This window comes from Mauremys mutica, chromosome 4, assembly GCF_020497125.1.
Source record: "Mauremys mutica isolate MM-2020 ecotype Southern chromosome 4, ASM2049712v1, whole genome shotgun sequence".
NCBI classification, from domain to species: Eukaryota; Metazoa; Chordata; order Testudines; family Geoemydidae; genus Mauremys; species Mauremys mutica.
In genome coordinates, this window is record NC_059075.1 from 80,053,450 (window position 1) to 80,071,222 (window position 17,773).

The following is a 17,773-nucleotide window of genomic DNA, read 5'->3' on the forward strand; positions in this document are numbered from 1 at the left end:
TGGAGAAAGGTATGTATTTGAATGCAAGATAAATTACACACTAGAGCCCCAATCCTGCAATGATCATTGGGTCCATTCAGAGACCCACTAATATCTGCCATCATTGCAGAACTGGGGGCTGGGGTGCATCTTTATATTGCATACTGGCCTATGTTTAATATGTTTGAGTACAACTAAGAAGCAGGCAGAGAGCATTCAGACTTGTGACCTAGAGGCTGATTAGGATCCTATAAATCAGGGTTTCTCAAACAGGGGTCACCACTTGTGTAGGGAAAGCCCCTGGTGCACCGGGCCGGTGTGTTTACCTGCCCCGTCCGCAGGGCCGGCTGATCGCTGCTCCCACTGGCTGCAGATTGCTGCTCCCACTGGCCGTGGATCGCTGCTCCGGGTCAATGGGAGATGCCGCTTCCAGCAGCTTCCATTGGTCTGGAGCAGCGATCCGCGGCCAGTGGGGGCCGCGATCAGCCAGACCTGCGGACGGGGCAGGTAAACACACCAGCCCGGCCCGCCTGGGGCTTTCCCTACACAAGCGGCGACCCCTGTTTGAGAAACCCTGCTATAAATGTTCTTGTTGAGATTGCTATTTTGGTTTCCCAAAACTTACAATTATTATCTGTAATAAACTTTTAAACTAACCAGCTACATTTGCTGCTCAAGTCAAATTCTTTCAGAATCCTAGAAAAGATTCACACAGACTAATAAGCAATTTTGACATTCTGTTTCTTCCTTTAGTAATTTTCCCTCTGTCTATTTTGCAAACAATGTTTTGCTTCAGTTCTTTGAATGGAAAATCTGCTGCTATAAACCTATATTTGCTTCTTGATATGTACATTGGTCATCATCAGGGGCGGCTCCAGGCCCCAGCATACCAAGCGCGTGCTTGGGGGCGGCATGCCGCGGGGGGCGCTCTGCCGGTCGCCGGAAGGGCGGCAGGCAGCTCCGGTGGACCTCCCGCAGGCGTGCCTGCGGAGGGTCCGCTGGTCCCGCGGCTTCAGTGGAGCATCCACAGGCGTGCCTGCGGGAGGTCCACCGGAGCCGCGGGACCGGCGACCGGCAGAGTGCCCCCCGCGGCGTGCCACCGTGCTTGGGGTGGCAAAATTGCTAGAGCTGCCCCTGGTCATCATTGGTGAGATCAACGAGAACATACACAGTTCTAGCAGTAGCTTTTGTTAGTCAGGTGCCAGGACCCTGGCTACTGTCTTTACTCTCTGTCTAGGGAATAGCTGAGGTAGTTTTTGATAATATTTAAAGTTGAATGGAGCTGCTCCTCTATATGTTAACAGTCTTAAAGCTGCTCATATCTTGGTCTCACACTACTTATGTGTGCTCCCTCCCAGGGCTGCTAGGACTCTATGTCCATAGTCACAGAGGGCTGTTGTAGTCTCTGGAGAGGCTGGATGACTGCTCATGTGGCCACTTACGTGGAACAAACAGAGAAATCAGGTTTTATTAAAAGCTAACTTTTAATGAGAGCCAACTGAGCCAGGACACAGAGAAGCTGAAATTCATCCTCCCTTCACTAGATCAGTTGTCTCTGGCCTATGCACAGTCTACCAAAACCTCTTCCCCAAGGCAGGCACGCTCTTACACACACTAGACCATATTTTCAAAATGAGTTTGTAAGAGGGGCTGCCCAGTGTCAAAACATAAGTAGGGCTAGAGAAAGATGGCTAGGTTTCAAGATGGATCCATTTTGGCATGACACCTAGAACTCAGCATTATAAGTTGGCCACCAACAAACATGTCTCTTCTACAATACAATTCTGCCTGCCTGTGTCACACCATTTATTGCAAACAAAATGTTCACCCTTTAAAAGAAGCAAGCAATACGAAAGCAGCATAAACTAAGATGTCTCTTTCTCTTTAAGACCAAAATCAGTTCTTCGAGGGTCATTTTTCCAAAGCAACAGGGAAATTAAACACACAAGCAGGATGTAGCTCAATAGCACAGGCCTGCCTTGCAGCAAGAAGTATATAAAGAAGAGACCACTGCTCCCAAACACAGGCCCCAGAGTACACAGGAGCTTAACTCCTTCCCTGGAGTCTCCCAACCAAACCCTTAATGTCTTATGAGTTTCTCTTACTGAGGCCCAGCTGTCAGCTGCACCTTCCAAACCAAGCCACAGCTATGGGCTTCTCTCCAGAACCTGACAAAGGTTAAAGGTGGCTGGCCTGGAAATTTTAAAAACTAGATTTGGCCCTTTGTGTTTTGCTTCTTTATGATGAATAAAAAGGGAGCAAAAGGTTGGTTTGTTTAGGTTTTTTGTTTCTTGAAGGGGTGGTTTGGTTTTGGTTTGTTGGTTTTTTACAACATGCTTTCAGGCCTTGTTCTTCCATTATGAAGAAGCAAAAAGGGGCACAAATCCCAGTTTTTTTCCTTTGCAAGAGGCAGTCTTCCCTACCCATTGAGCTGTTCTCCCTCCTCCCAATGGAAAGGCTTAATTCCTTCATGGTCCAGCTGAAAGCAGGATACATAAACCCTGAGAGCAAGGCGGATGATAGCTGGCACATGCCCTTACCCATATTGCACTAATAACTACAGGATTTTTTGACTTCACTGGGGTCCATATGGGCACAAGCATTATGCTCACATATTAAATGTGGCCCAGCCTGATAAGATATTACGCCAGGGGTAGGCAACCTATGGCACGTGTGCCGAAGGCAGCACCCGAGCTGATTTTCAGTGGCACTCACACTGCCCGGGTCCTGGCCACCAGTCCGGGGGGCTCTGCATTTTAATTTAATTTTAAATGAAGCTTCTTAAACATTTTAAAAACATTTACTTTACATACAACAATAGTTGAGTTATATATTAAAGACTTATAGAAAGAGACCTTCTAAAAACGTTAAAATGTATTATTGGCACGCGAAACCTTAAATTAGCGTGAATAAATGAAGACTCGGCACACCCCTTCTGAAAGGTTGCCGACCCGTGTATTAGGCAGTACCTAACTGTATCTGCTGTGATAGTTAAGTGAAAGGCCTAATGAAGAACAACCTTCCAGTTCTCACCAGAAAACTCCACCATGAAATGTAATAGTTGCTACCCCATGCCTCTGCCTACACTTACCTAGGCCCCGACCAATAAACTTGTCAGTGGACCTCTATGCCCACATGAAACCCCACTGATGTCAACAGGGAGCTCAAACAGAACTCATTACAGCACAGGGGATTCACCATGTAGGGGACACAAGGAACCGCAACTCAGAATTTCCACACTTTCTGGGGAGGTCCTGAATTCAGGAAGCACCAGCTTACAGAATCTATCTAAAGCCTATTACCATAATATCAGAGAGTCTAACAATCATTCATTGATTTAGCCTCACAATCCCCCTGGCAGGTTGAGACGTGCTATCATCCACATTGCACAGATGGGGAACTGAGGCGCCGAGAAGCTAAGGGACTTGCCCAAGATCCCAGAGGAAGTCAGTGGAAGAGAGGGAATCCCTGCTCCCAAAGGCTCCCAAGTCCCAGGCTAGCATCCCAACCATTGGACCATCCTTCTGCAAAATGATGAGACACAATGGTTTAAACAGGTTTCTGCTCCAACTGTTACATGGGAAAATCTGGTTCTGGCCTCTTGTTCCTTGAGGCTGCCAAGAAAGAGAGGGGAAAAACTACAAATAGAAAAAGACCACCCACCCCAAATACAGCATATTTTCTGAGCACCGTTATCAGCTTTTGACCATTTCTGAGCTATCCGCTAATTCCATTTTTATATTAACTCAAACATGTCATTGTTTCCCCATCATTAGAAGGTTCCTACAGTGAGGAAATGATGACAGTTGGAGGTGCGTGCATAGTAGCAGTTGGAGCATGAATGCAATACAATTCAACTGTGTTTATTGGCAGGCGATATCTTTGTTCCGAATATGTGACTCACAAGTAAATGTTCTCTCTTGCCACAGACTCCTTGACCCCTCCTTTCCATCTCTCCACCTCTCCTTCTGTTTGTCCAACTGGCAGGAAGCTTTGTGTAATTCACTCCTTAGACAAGTGGGTCAGGGTTTTGGGGTGTGGGCTCCGGACAGAACTCACCTCAGGCGGCTCCCCACAAGCAGTGACATGTCCCTCTGCTCCTAGGCAGAGGCGCATCCAGGCGGCTCTGCATGCTGCCTCCGCCGCAGATGCTGCCCTCACAGCCAATGGGAGCAGCGGAGCTGGCACTCGAAGTGGGGCAAGGACAGCACACAGAGCTCCCTGTGGCCGTCCCCCCACCTAGGAGCTGAGGGACATGTTGCCACTTCCGGGGAGCCAGGCAGAGCCAGGTAGGGAACCTGCCAGCCCTGTGCCAACTGGACTTTTAATGGCCCGGTCAGCGTTCCGGTCAAAAAACAGACACCTGGCAACCCCAGGGACAGACTTTTTCCCAGAATAGCTCAAGTATATCACCTGGGGGAAGGACAGCTGATGTGGCAGTTCCCCTAATCTGATTACAGGTTGTATTCCCTTGCTGATCAGGGTAGATCTATGGATTGGGCTGTGTAATGGGACTACCTGGCTGAACAATCAGGTCACATCTGTCTCCCATTCCATCCTACACAACACCATGTCAGTATTCCAGATAGGGGCCTCCATTGGGATGGATCTGTAAGGCAGCTTTACATATTATACTACCTATACTGGGTTAACTTAATGGTAACAGCAGCACAAACATATTGTGCCTCTCTAAGCTACTCAATCATACTCATTAATTTCAAGAGGCCACAGATGGTAAACTCATACCCTGAAATAGCTCCCCCCAGAGTATCATTTCCGGTTGCTCATGAAAAATGCTAGAAAATAAACTCCTCTCCCTTCAGATTCTTCTGCCCTTGAAGGGTTCCCAGCATGTGAAAGTGAAATCAGTTCATCTGTGAGCGGAAGCCCTTTCCCCTCGCCAAGCACTCTCCATCATGCTGCAAATAACAGTTGCATATTTACACTTTCAATTTATTCTTTCATTTGCAGAGGAGCAGTGCAAAATAAAATTGAGGTGCCAGTGGTGTGGCAGAGATGTGGGGATGGGGAAAATCCTGGGATTGTGCAAAATGCAAGGTACTCGATGTGTGGTGAATTACACAGGACATAAGGAGACTGTTTCTCTCACTGAAAGAGGATTTATTTAAATTTCCCTTCTATGGGGAAAATATAACAGTATCCTAGAATAAAGGCCCATACCATTGCAGTAATACAATGGTAAACCCTATGCCTTCAGCAGCTGAAGATAATGGGCACTCAGCACCTCCCAGGATCAAACCCTTAGATCATCTTTCTCCAGGCTATGCATCCACTATAGAGAAGATACTTGGAGCTTTGGGAGGGAGTGTAGGTTAGTGATTAGATCAGAGGACTGGAAATCAGGACTATTAGGTTTTAGGGTATGTCTGTACTGCAGAGTATACCCAGATGGTGACTCATATGCATGCAGAGCCAACCCCGCCTCCAAGCAGTTCCACTGCAGAGTTTCACACAACTCATACCCATGTACCTGTGATTATACAGGCTCGGCACTAGGATTTTTGAGGGACATATCCCAGGGGCCTTAGCGCCTCACTAAACTGAGCCGCTTCAGGAATTAGTTCATGGCATATTGTGGGAAAACTTCTGGGTCCTTCCCGAGCCCCTGTGCACAAGTGTTCTTAGCCCCCAGTGCATCAGTCCATTCCCAACAGGGCCACTAGCTCACTATGTGACCATGAGCAAATCATCTTTCCCTGCCCCTATATTTATTAATAATATTACTATTATTTAATTATTACGTGTATTACCATAGTGCCTAGGAGCCCTATTCATGGACCCGGACCCCATTGTGCAAGGTGCTGTACAAACACAGAACAAAAAGACAGTCTACAATCTAAGTAGGATTACAATCTAAGTAGGATTACTCAACTGTAAATTGGCTACAGTAATAAAAACAACACAAAGGGGCAGTGCACCTCACAGGGGTGCTACAGTGCTTACAGAAAGTTAATGTTTATATACTGCTTTGAGATTCTTGAATGAAGGACACAAAGCAAGTACAAACTCCTATACAGAGCTTTAGCTCAGGGACCTTTGCGATCACATCCAGTAGCATAGTTTTAGAGAAAGGTATGGGATCTGCCAGGGAAACGGAAGCAGAAAACGGTCTCTGTGCAAAATGGACAGTGAGAATCAATTAAGTTCCTCTGACTTTTGGTTATTTAGAATGTTTCACTTTTAAGTCTTTAGTGCTCTAATATTTGGGTGTGACACTCAGCAGGGGAATGTTTATTTACTTAAACAACTGCTTTTGTTGGAGGTCTGTGATGGGATGTTAGATGGGATGGGATCTGAGTTACTACAGAGAATTCTTTCCTGGGTGCTGGCTGGTGAGTCTTGCCCACATGCTCAGGGTTTAACTGATCGCCATATTTGGGGTCAGGAAGGAATTTTCCTCCAGGGCAGATTGGCAGAGGCCCTGGAGGTTTTTCGCCTTCCTCTGCAGCATGGGGCACGGGTCACTTGCTGGAGGATTCTCTGCAGCTTGAGTTCTTCAAACCGCAATTTGAGGACTTCAGTAACTCAGACATAGGCTAGGGGTTTGTTATAGAAGTGGATGGGTGAGATTCTGTGGCCTGCGTTGTGCAGGAGGTCAGACTAGATGATCATAATGGTCCCTTCTGACCTTAAAGTCTATGAGTCTATGAGGTTTTGCCTGTTTTTAAATTTGTGGAAATATTTTTGTTGGTGTTGGGCTTTACAATGGCTTGTTTCTACAACTGTCAAACCTTGAGCCAAATTTAAATTGACAGTGCCCCTTTACAAAGCTAGGCCTCGGTTCTGCAAATACTCACATGAGTAATTTTACTCATGTGAGCAGTCCCAGTGACTTCACTAGGAATGATTCATGTAAGTAAAGTTACAAGTATGCCTAAGTGTTTGAAGTATCAGTGATTCAGCAATATACTTTTAAAAAACCATGCCAGGAACTATTTGTTTATTCCATTACATTTTTAAATGGCTTCAAATGAAAATAATCACCAGGCTGCAGCTAGAACTACAACTTCCAGAATGCAAGGCAACAGAAGCTCTAATCATATGACTTAAACTGAGCTCTTGCGATTGCTAGTGTCTGCAGTCACATGATAGAGTCACATGAAAGAGTAAAGATGGCTGCAGTGACAGAAGAGCAGTTTGCAGCTCTGCAGATCTTATTGAAGGTAAAAAAAGAGAGAGACACAAATGTACTAAGTTAGTATGATGTTTGCTTTTTAAAATCCCTATACTGTTAAACAGCTGCTGAATTCTGCCCAAGACGTGGCTGCATTTCACTGATCCCTGGATAGAGTTTGTAAAGCAGTTTGGGAAGAAATATGCCAGCTAAATGTGACTAATAAAAAGAGACAATGAAAAGTGTTTGAGCTCCTTCAGCTGCTGCCTTAAATGGTGTTTCTCTTCCTGGGCTCAACAGTGATGCACTTTAGAAGATGAGCAGCATGTAGTCATTTATGCAAACTTTGGAGATAAGGGAGATGAGGTTTTAAATTGATGATGCATTCAAAAAACGCTGTCTCCCCACGGTGGATCAATTCCGTGCACATAAATGAGCTCTACAAGCCCTGTCGCCTCTTAATGACAGAACCAGAAGAATGTAAAATGAAAGCTTCTGTATTAATAAATGCCCCCCCCATCCTTTCAAGCAGTATTTTTTTCCTGGTTGGTGTGGTCAAGTAGCATTGTAACAGGATCTGTAGGACTGATTTAATTTGTTGCTCTGTTAAGGATAAAAAAAATGGGGGGGAAGAGATTCCAGATTTGAAAACACACAAATAATTCAGCAACACAATATGAGCTGAACACAGGATTGGGACCCTGGTGCTCCTAAATTCTAGTTCTGCTCCTGCCACCAGCTCCCTATGTGGTCTCAGGCAAGTCACTTCACCTCTTTGTTTCAGTTTCTCTGTCTACAAGATGAATATAATGCTAACCTGTTGCACAGGGGAGTTTTGAAGACTAAGTAGTTATTAGTTCAGTGCTTTGCAGTTGTAAAACACTATAGAAGTACTCACATTTCTCTGCATATAAACAATGGTTTCTGAACCCCGCACTCATTATTTTCCAGGCTTCCTCAAAAGACGTAGTTAGACAACTGTGCCAAGACTGCTTTTCTAGCTCAACAAGAGGCTCAAGCAAACTGATTGACAGCACCCGTTCCAATCTGTCTGTGACATCAGACGAAGCAGCTCAAGTAAGAGTACAATTGTAACACCAACAGACCCTGGTCGTCAGCAGGTGGGATTGAACCGGGGAGCTCTGGAGCTTAAAGCATGAGCCTCTACTGTATGAGCTAAAAGCCAACTGGCTGTTAGTGAAGGCCGTAGAGCAGACTCATTTTATCTCTCTAAGTGGTCTCAGTGCCACTAGATAGGACACAACACCACACCCAGAAGGTGTGTGAGTTACACAATGACACTTCATCAATGACAATACGGTCTTATTGACAGGGCCTGCATGTAACAGGTGCTTTTCCCTCTGGCTCCTCTCTTCACAAGCAGCCAAACATTGGTGAGAAGCAGATTTTGAAACTAAAAGTAGGTAGTTAATAATCTGCTTTCACTGTGATGGCTAATGAGGCAGTACAAAGTCCTCAATGCTACAGTCAGGCTGGCTCAGAACTCCATTAGAGCTCTGTGTTGGCCTGTGAGGACAGGACGTCTTCACAGATACTAGAGCACAAAATGGAAAATTCTGCTTAACAAGTACACTCAAAATGGATGCAAATTCTATATACATTCAGCTACCTTACAGCAGGGCTCATGAATCAGTCAATGTTAGCAAAGCCCCTTAAAGGTCTAATGTGCCTAAATATAATTAAGCAATTGTAGCAGTGTAAGAACAAACATTAAATGCCTCTAAAAGCCACTCCAATTTATTTCATGCAGTAAGTTAAGAAAGCACTGGATACAATCCAAACAGGTTTTTTTTCCTCCTCCATTTACCTAGCCAAGGTTTTTAATAAATTGTGTTTCATTCTGTGAGTTGAGTGAAAATATGGCTTTAAAACTTGCTCTGTTCAAACTGAATTGCTGCCTATGGGTAAAACCCCAGTCCTACATCGGGATCAGCTGGCAGAGACACTTGAGTCCTGTAGAATACCATGCAAGATTGGGGCCTAAATCATGCTAACCAGCTTAAGTTTTTTCAAGATCTAGGGTTAAAATATTCAAAAGTGCTAAAGTGAGTTAGAAGCTCAAGTCCCATTGATTTTCAATTTTTCCAAGGCTGAACAAGCAGTACAAAATATAGGTAGGACTATTCTATAGGAAGCAACCCTTCATCAGCAGAGGGATGGGTGAGGCCAATAAGCATATTCTGCTTCCAATTTCTGTAACTTCATATGTCTGGTTCATCCTTAAATGTAATTTGTTCTGTAAAGTAGTAATATGAGCAATTAGGACCTGACTTTCAGAGGGCTGAATGCTTCCAACTTAGATTGAAGTCAGAGGCCTCCCCAGAGGCGCAGCAGCACTGAAGATCGGGCCCTGGCTGTTTTTGAAAACCCTGGGGCAGTAGTTATAATTATAGTACTTTAGTAAAGGGCTTAATACTTAGTTGGATAACATGACCCAGAATCCTTAAGAGGACGCTGGAGTTGTCTGTGTTTGGGGAGAGTGGGTTGGAGTACAGTGGATTGTGAGCAGCACGTATCAAGGTCATTGTCATTCCCTACATAAAATGAAATTCTATGACCGTGATTTTGCAGCTGGCGCCATGCGGGCCTGCCAGTGTGCATCTGATTGCTGGAGCTGGGCCTATGCGTGTACACTGCCCTGCACCCCATCTGGTTACTGAAGTCATGAAGTCATTCCCTGTGCAGCATGTAGTGCCCTTCATCACTTCAGCTTCTTTTCCATTATCTGTTCCTTTCCTGCAGCTGATCTGCTCTTTGCACAACCTCACCAGGCACATTGTGTATCGGGGCCTGTCATCTGCGGAAGAAATTCTCTCGCTTTTCCCAGAGAACTTCCACCAGAGTCTAAAAAACCTCCTGACCAAGATAATTTTGGAAAATGTGTAAGTGCTTGTCATTTGAGATTCATTTGGATGTAAAGCAAGAGGGTGTTAGACATTCCAAGTATTCACATGGCTGGCAGTCTGGAACACCTCAGCATTGTAAGGCTTAGTGAGAGAGAGAGAGAGAGAGAGTGAATGTATAGTTCTGGGTCAGAGACCCAGGTTCTAGTCCCTCTGCTCCAATCACTTTTATTTATACACAGTGGAACAGCTTCAACAGGAGAGACTGAGGGAGCCCTGTGTTAGAATATCCCATAGCTCAGTGGTTGAAGCATTCTCCTGAGAGGTGGGAGGCCTCTGTTAAAATCTTGTGTGTCCTTCAGGCAGAGGAGTGGAATTGAACCTGGGTCTCCCACATAATTCTGGTGAGAGCACTCACCTAGGGTAAGTTATAAGGTGGGTAGTACCACCTCTCCCTCCTCCTCCACCTGTTTTGTGTGGACAGAGGCAAGCACCTAACTCATTTTCATAAGAAATGACTTAGGCACTTAAGTCATAGGACTCCAACAGTTCCTGGTTGCAGATCACTAGCTAAGATAGGTGCCTCCCTGCACCTCATATACAATGCCCATCTCTGTGAGGGGGGGAGGTGGGCTCCCCACGTAATGCACTGGCTTTTATGCATCTAGTTCTAAGGCATCTCTCTTTCCCCCATTCATTGTATGGGCCCTTAGGGAGCCTGGGCACCTAACTCGGGCTTTGCGGATTGCAGCGTTGTTCCTGTGATTTTCTAGGCACCTAAAAGGTATTGCAACACCTAAGTCCCTTTGTGATCCGGGCCTAAGTGGCTAGCCTAAGGAAGCGTGTGGTAGAGCAGGGAATTGAACCTCTGTCACTTAAATCCCAGACTAGTGCCTTCACCAATGGCCCATCCTTACCACCTATCAGACTGTCTCACAGTCAAGGGACATAGTGTAAAGATTAAAGCTATGCTGTGGAGCCTGAAGATAAATATACAGTTCCTCAGTAAATTGCACCGAGTTTCTGATGACAAAGCAATTTTGTCTTGAATACCACGGGCCAACCTTCCCCTTTGTCCTAGTTTCTTCACCCCAACAACTCTTCCAGTTGCCACGATTTAATTGCCACCTGCTATGGGTAGTCTTATATCTCCACCCACTTTTTCTGACTGATCCTTCAGAAAGGAGCCACCCTGCTCACCATCCCTGCTCTGCACTGCTGCTGTAATCTCTTTTAAAGGCCTGATCATATTTTTTTTCTCTCTCTTCCTTTTCGCAGCTCCATCTGGAGGAGTGAAGCACAATCAAGTCAGAGTAAGTAGCAGGTTGCATTTTAAGGCTATTAGTATTTCCAGGAGGATTAGCGAGACCTTGAAATGTAAAACTGTGAGGTATACTAAAATGGCGTTTGCCAAACTTCTTTGAAAACTGAGCCCCCCTTCAGAAAGCGAAAGCAATGTTGCCCCCACTCTGCAACCTTCCCATGGATTGTCAAGGGCTTACGTATTGTAGCGTATACATCTTCAGTGCCATCCCAAACTGTCCTTGCTCTCAGACCCGCTCACCCCCACATGTTATTGAAAACACTAGCATAGATCTTTATAATACAGTGCCCCTGCTTTCTCACATGCTTTGGTGTTTAGCGAACAGTTAACAATGCTGACATTTAAAGCCCACTTTTAAGTGCCTGGACAGTTCACCCCTCAGAGACATTTTTTCAGGCTCTCTGCAAACTCAAGCAGATTTCTCTGCATCGATTACACTTGCTACACTGTTTTTTTTAAAGCTTTTCTTTGAAACCCTAATAACTAAAGAGTTTTCTTTCAGAAGAAAGCTGACACTCTAGAGAACAACTTGAGGCCAGTATGGGCCCTCCTTGCCCCTCCCAATGGGGTAGGGGCCGGGGGAGGCACACCAAACACTCTGGGAAAACACTGCAGTAAGAGAATCATTAGGGAAGGGATTTTCAAACATCTTGATAAAGTACAAATCGTGGGGAGAGGTTGTTCCACAGTTGCATCACATGACTGGCAATTACAGCAATTGCTTACACTAAATATTGTCCTAACCATACTTCTCCACACATTTTCACATTGCAATGTGATCTAGGAAATGAGGTGAGCCAGTGCCATGTGCCCAACCAACTCTCCATGGCCTATCAGCAGTGGCTCTGCTGACTGCTGGTGGCCCTTGGACCATGTTCAGGAACCCCTGCTTTAGGGCTTCTGGCCCTTATTTTAACCCAGTACTAATGGCTGAACATGGTGGAATATCCTGTTGGAAAGAGAGATTATTTTCTGGGAAATGTTGGATTATGCTATTGCTGTTTATAAGGCATCTGCTGCACATTGTAGAGGGGCAGATACAATGATTGAAACAACAAACATTATGAATGGTCAATTTACATGCTCATAAAGATTAGGACAGTTTCCTGGACCTCCAAAGCTCCAGCAATGACTCCCTTGCCAATTAAAAGACAAGACCAATAGATGCATCTTACATTGTGTTGTGAATGCTTCCAAACACTGGACTGTAACTGGGAGTGGCTTCCAAAGGCAAGTGCTTGCCAACCAAGGCTGCACTGCCCCCTGGGGTTCAGCTCTGGGGACAGATGACAAGAGCAGGCTCCAAACTGGGCTGAATAAGGGCTTGAACTTGGCTCGCCCATTGCAGGTGAGTCCCCTGACCAATTGGCTGTTTTGGGGTCTCTCTCTGCTTTTCCTTGAAAGGTCTTGGTTTCCTCCACGTGGTGAATGGGAAATGATTTTTTTTTTAATTTATATTTTTGCGGAATGGGAAAACAGTTTCCCGCCCAGCTGTGCTTTGGAGTGCAGCTTGTAGTTATTTTCCAAGGCTTTTCACATATCGGTAGCTTTTCCAGTTTGGACACAAGGTGAGTCATGTGATCATCCTGCTGCCTTGGCAGACTCGCTGTAGTATTGATGCTTTAAAGCTTGCACAGCCTCTGACCTCTTAATAACCTTGAAAGACACAGCTAGGCTGTGGGCACTCCATCAGATGAGACAATGTAACCCTTTGCTCTCCTAGGTGGAATACAGATATACAAATAATTTAACTGTCAGCCAAGTTCAAAGAGCCTCATTCTCTTGAAGGGTTTATAGTGTTTCAGGCCTCTTAAACACCTACATCAGTATTGCACTGAATGGCTGTTGAATTCATTAGATTTAGTCCAATAGAAATAAGGTAAGGCTGAGATCCATTAGTCATCCATCAAGTAGAAGTGTCTCAGTGCTTTTAATGAATTGACCAGGCACACGGAGGTGGGTGTCCCCCTGTACATACACTGGAGTTCCTTTGCTAGCAGGCATGGGAGTGGAAAGTATGTACTTTACATTGCTTAGTTTTCAGATCATTCCTACATGAGTTATCTTTGGCTGCAGCATGGCGTGAGACACTAGGGCTCAAATCAGGGCCCACTCCAATGCTGGTTGTATGCTGCAGACAGCAAGCTAGTTCAGTAAGGCAAGAGGGATGCTGGGATGCCTTTGGAGAAGGGAGTTAGTGAACCTTATTGCTCCCTTCCCCCAATTGTTTTACACTCGTTCTAGGGTTGTTTTGCATGATACCACCCTTGTGTGGGGTGCCGGGATAACCTTGTGGGCTGTTTCATTGCCATGGGAGGGGGTGTCCAGCTGCCTGCAGCTTGTGTGTAGTGCAGAGCAGAGGGCTGATTGGGAACCAGAAGATGCCAAGTGCCTCTGTTGAAATTATAAGCCTTTGGTTTGTTTCAGTGCAATTTGCCGGCATGGAAATGTGGATCTGGAACAGTTCACTGGCTCCCATAGCAAAGGCTGGGAGTACTGCATGTGGACAACCCCAAGTCATTAATTTAACTAACATGTAACTTTCAATCCTGCAGTCTCCCTGCCTCGGCTGGTTGATATGGACTGGAGAGTGGACATCAAGACGTCCTCGGACAGCATCGGCAGAATGGCAGTCCCCACCTGCCTGCTACAGTTGAAGGTAATGCTAATGGAGTCTAAGCTTCCCTGGGTTATGGTGTCTAGGTGACTGACTCTCTTGCACCTGAACTCTCTGTGGCAGCACAGAGGAGTTCAGTGACAAGCTACTCGTGCTGCTAGATGGGCACAAGCAGAAATAATGCAAGAGAGCAGTATACTTGGAGCCCCCATGTATGAGGTCTAGAGAGGAAACCGTGACAGACTCTTTGCAGTATGCGAGCGGGCTCTGCTGTTACGAGGAGCCAGCTTGCTGGGCCCTACGACAACTTGAGTTCTCTGACAACACAAGCAGCCTAGCAAATCATAAGGTGCCATCTGGCCCTTCCTCCAAGACAGTTATTCACTCTTCAGCCCACCCCCTCTTTAGTAGATTATTCTGGGGGTCGTGTTGGCTCGCAGTAGACTTTGAAGAGACCTCACTCACTGATATTGTTGATCAGCTGAGATGAGGTGGAAATAGCCAGCCACCCTAGACATACAAGTTTAAATCCCAGGAGGGTCTATTCAGCCCTTCATTCTTCACGAGCCATTAAAGTGAGTTGGGATGGGCGGTCTCTTCTGGAGGAGATATTAGGCCGGGAGAGAAAAATCTGGTAGCTGTGTACTCTGTATGGACTCTAAAGAGCCCATTGAGATTTCTAGTAAGAGTAGCAGATAGACACTTCTCATATGAGATGGGGTTTTACCCTGGTATCCTTAGTCAGAACTTCCCCTTTACTCATTGTTGTGCCAGATGGTTTCTTGCCTTCTCCGACAGAGGAAGCTGCATTTCATTGGTGATGTACACAGTTTGGGGAGCACACTGTGGTCATTCAGGAGGGAAGATTGTGATGCACGTCAGCGATTTTTAGTCCATCTCCAATCAATTCTGATTTTGAATGGAGGCTTTGAGAGGGAGGGGGTTTGTATATGTGGATGTTCAAGTGAGTTCAAACCACATTTCTACTTCAGATTCAGGAAGATGCTGCCTTGCGTGGGGATAACCCTGTGATCTCTGCAGTGACTGTGGAGCTGAATAAAGAAACCCTAGACACTATGTTAGATGGTCTGGGAAGGATCCGAGACCAACTCTCTGCAGTAGCAAACAAATGAATGCCTGGGATGTGAATTTCACCTGCCATTTGTACCTGGAAAGGAACTCTCCTGTATTACAAATAGAGCTCTGATATCTTACAGACTGGTATCTCTCTCTTTTTCTACCAAACAATATTTAAACACGGTTTGATTTTTTGTTGTTGGGATGGGGGAGGTAATAACACGGCTTTCCAAAAGCAGACGCTTCAATGTGCACTTGCTCTGGTGCCAAAAGCATTTTACTAATGTTGTTGAACAAAAACTGGTCTCCCATTCAGAGAAGGATTTAAAGGCTCAGAGCCTGGCTTAATCGCAAGGGTTGTAATGGGAAATAGCAGCAGCCAGTGGAGCGAACACTGTTTCCCTGCCCTGAGATTAGGGACGAAAAGATTGAGGATAGCTGATGGGCTGGCTTCCAGCATTACCAGACAACAAGAATGCTTCTCTCCTGAAGGTGTGTGTACTGAGGTGCATGCTGTATGTATGTCTCTCGCTCCCTCTCAATGAGGCACAGCTAGGCTACAGATCGTTATTATAGGATAATGTTTTGAAATAGGGCAATTATGCTGCGGTGCATTCCCTTCTGATCGACTCTATATTACTGTTTGCAAAATGACTAGTCTGAGCACCTCACTGTAAGTAACTGGGTTGGAACATCTTTAGTAGCAAGTAATTTCCTCCTCCTGGCTGCAAAAAAAAGGGAGGTGGGATTTGCTCTCTCATGTTGGGTTTAATAGACTTAGGCTTTGTCTTCCCTGCAGAACAAAAAAAGGTGTGAAGAGAGATTTAGATGGTAAAGCATCAGTAGCAACTGTGTGTACCACAGCTGGTACCTGTACCCCCAAAAGGCCAAGTTACATCTTCATGTAAAATAAATCTTTTTAATAAAAGAAAAAATAAACCCGGTACTTGATTGACTTCAGGTTTATTCTGAATACATTCGCTTCTCTCCAGACACGTTCTCTCTCTACTGGTTGGGTGGTGAGTTCAGGATTGTTCCCCTCTTTGGCTCTTACTCAGACAGAGCTGATCCTCTAGCTGTCTCTTTCCTCCTTTTGGAGTGAAGTTCCAGATCAAATGAGTCTCATCTTTCCTGCCCTCTCCCATCTCATGGATGTAATTAGAGATGGGCCTGAGGCAAAATCTCATTCAAACTCCCTCACGCTGTTTTGTGGGGAAAGAGAACAGTTGGGACCCAAGATCTAGATCCACGCTTCATGTCGGCTCCTCATTCTGTAATGTCCTCAATAGAAACCCTGGATCTGAACACCACTGAACTCTGCAGCTCAGGCCCGTCTTTAGCTGATGACAGTTTGCACTTCCTTAGCACGTAGAAAAGGGTCTCAGTCCTTACAAGCACTAATTAATTCAGGGAAATAATATACAGGTGGCTTCACTAAGGCATAGAATAGTAAAGTGGCTTGCCTAAGGTCCTAATGAATCATTGGCAGCGCGGACACTAGAACCCACATGTCCTGGCTCAGAAGCCTCTTTTCCAACCCCTCGATCACACTGCCTTTCGTGGTGTAAGCTCCCTCAGAATAGATTTTTGGGTTCCTGATGAGGACACTTAAACATGTTATCTCACGTTACTGAATTAGTGTGGGGCCTTTATTATAAGAGGGAGACTCACTGATTTTTCAGTCCTCTCATTTGAGGACAATAGCTCCTTCAGAAGAGAACTCATTCAAATGAAAGCACCCTCACTTCCAAGAGAGCCAGATTGTGCTCTGCATGGTGGCTGGTTCTGAACACTATGCCAACGACTGACTGTTCAGTCTCCAGCTCGTCTACAAGTGCCACTGCCTTCAACCGCAGCACCTTTGCTGGCATTAGAAACTTTAATTACATGGTATAGTAATTGCACTAACCTCTGAACATTTTTCTTCTTTCTGGGCAGCTTTTGGGTAGGTGGTTGGCTGATTTTTGTTTTATATAGAAGGTTAATACTAGCGCCACTTGGGCCTTGCTTATTGAATAGCTGTCACATCCTAGATATAACTTGATTAAGGTTATATAATTTAAGCTTCTATAGGTTTTCTGCTTTCCAATAAGCACATCAGAGATGTCACCATGCTAACAAGCTCTGTACTAGTATAGGCAATACTATACGTCTCCTTACTGCTGTATCCTAAAATGTTCTACAGCGTTATCTACTAGCACTAATATGGTGATGGTAGCACTGATTCAGGTATTGCCAATCACTTTACAAATACTAAAGAATTAAGCCTCATAAACGCATCTCAGAGGCAGGCGCATTGGGAATTATTGTCCCAGTTATACATACGAGTAAATTGAGCACAGTTGCCAACTTTCACATGGTAAATAAGCACCCCAACTTTCACAATAAGCCAAAAATCAAGCTAATCCCATTTCAAAACAAGGCCAAAACAAGCCAGTCCCTAAGAACCCCAACACTCTATGTCACTAGATCCCTCCAGCGTGCAGTCTGGGACTGTGGTGGGCCCGCTGTGCACCCCGACTCTCCCCCTCCACCCCCCCATGCCCTTGCTTGCCTGGAGCCAATCAAAAAAAGAAGCAACAAGCAACAAGTTACAAGCCAAACACGCAATAAGTCAAAAACTAACCAGCAAGCAACTCACAAGCCAATTAAGCCCAATTTCTGCATTTTTTTCATAGGTATGGCATGTCTGAAATTGAGCCATAAGGAATGTTGCTCAAGGCCACACAAGGAGTCACTGAGAGAGCTGGTAATGAAGCCCAGCACGTCTGAGGGCC

The 17,773-nt window shown here is 45.3% G+C and overlaps 1 protein-coding gene across 1 annotated transcript; it reads left to right on the plus strand.

Moving 5' to 3' along the window:
* Positions 1–7,020: 7,020 nt before the first annotated feature.
* Positions 7,021–15,940, plus strand: COMMD9 (COMM domain containing 9). Its single transcript, XM_045017104.1, has 6 exons — positions 7,021–7,163; positions 8,066–8,191; positions 9,878–10,017; positions 11,257–11,291; positions 13,858–13,961; positions 14,912–15,940. Exons 1-6 carry the CDS (start codon positions 7,086–7,088, stop codon positions 15,050–15,052), a joined length of 624 nt encoding a protein of 207 aa, XP_044873039.1. The 5' UTR covers positions 7,021–7,085; the 3' UTR covers positions 15,053–15,940.
* Positions 15,941–17,773: the final 1,833 nt, after the last annotated feature.

Coding starts and splice junctions, on each gene's coding strand:
- COMMD9 (XM_045017104.1), top strand. CDS start 7,086: ATGATAGAGTCACATGAAAGAGTAAAGATGGCTGCAGTGACAGAAGAG. Junction 7,164..8,065: donor CTCTGCAGATCTTATTGAAG/GTAAAAAAAGAG, acceptor ATTATTTTCCAG/GCTTCCTCAAAAGACGTAGT. Junction 8,192..9,877: donor CATCAGACGAAGCAGCTCAA/GTAAGAGTACAA, acceptor CCTTTCCTGCAG/CTGATCTGCTCTTTGCACAA.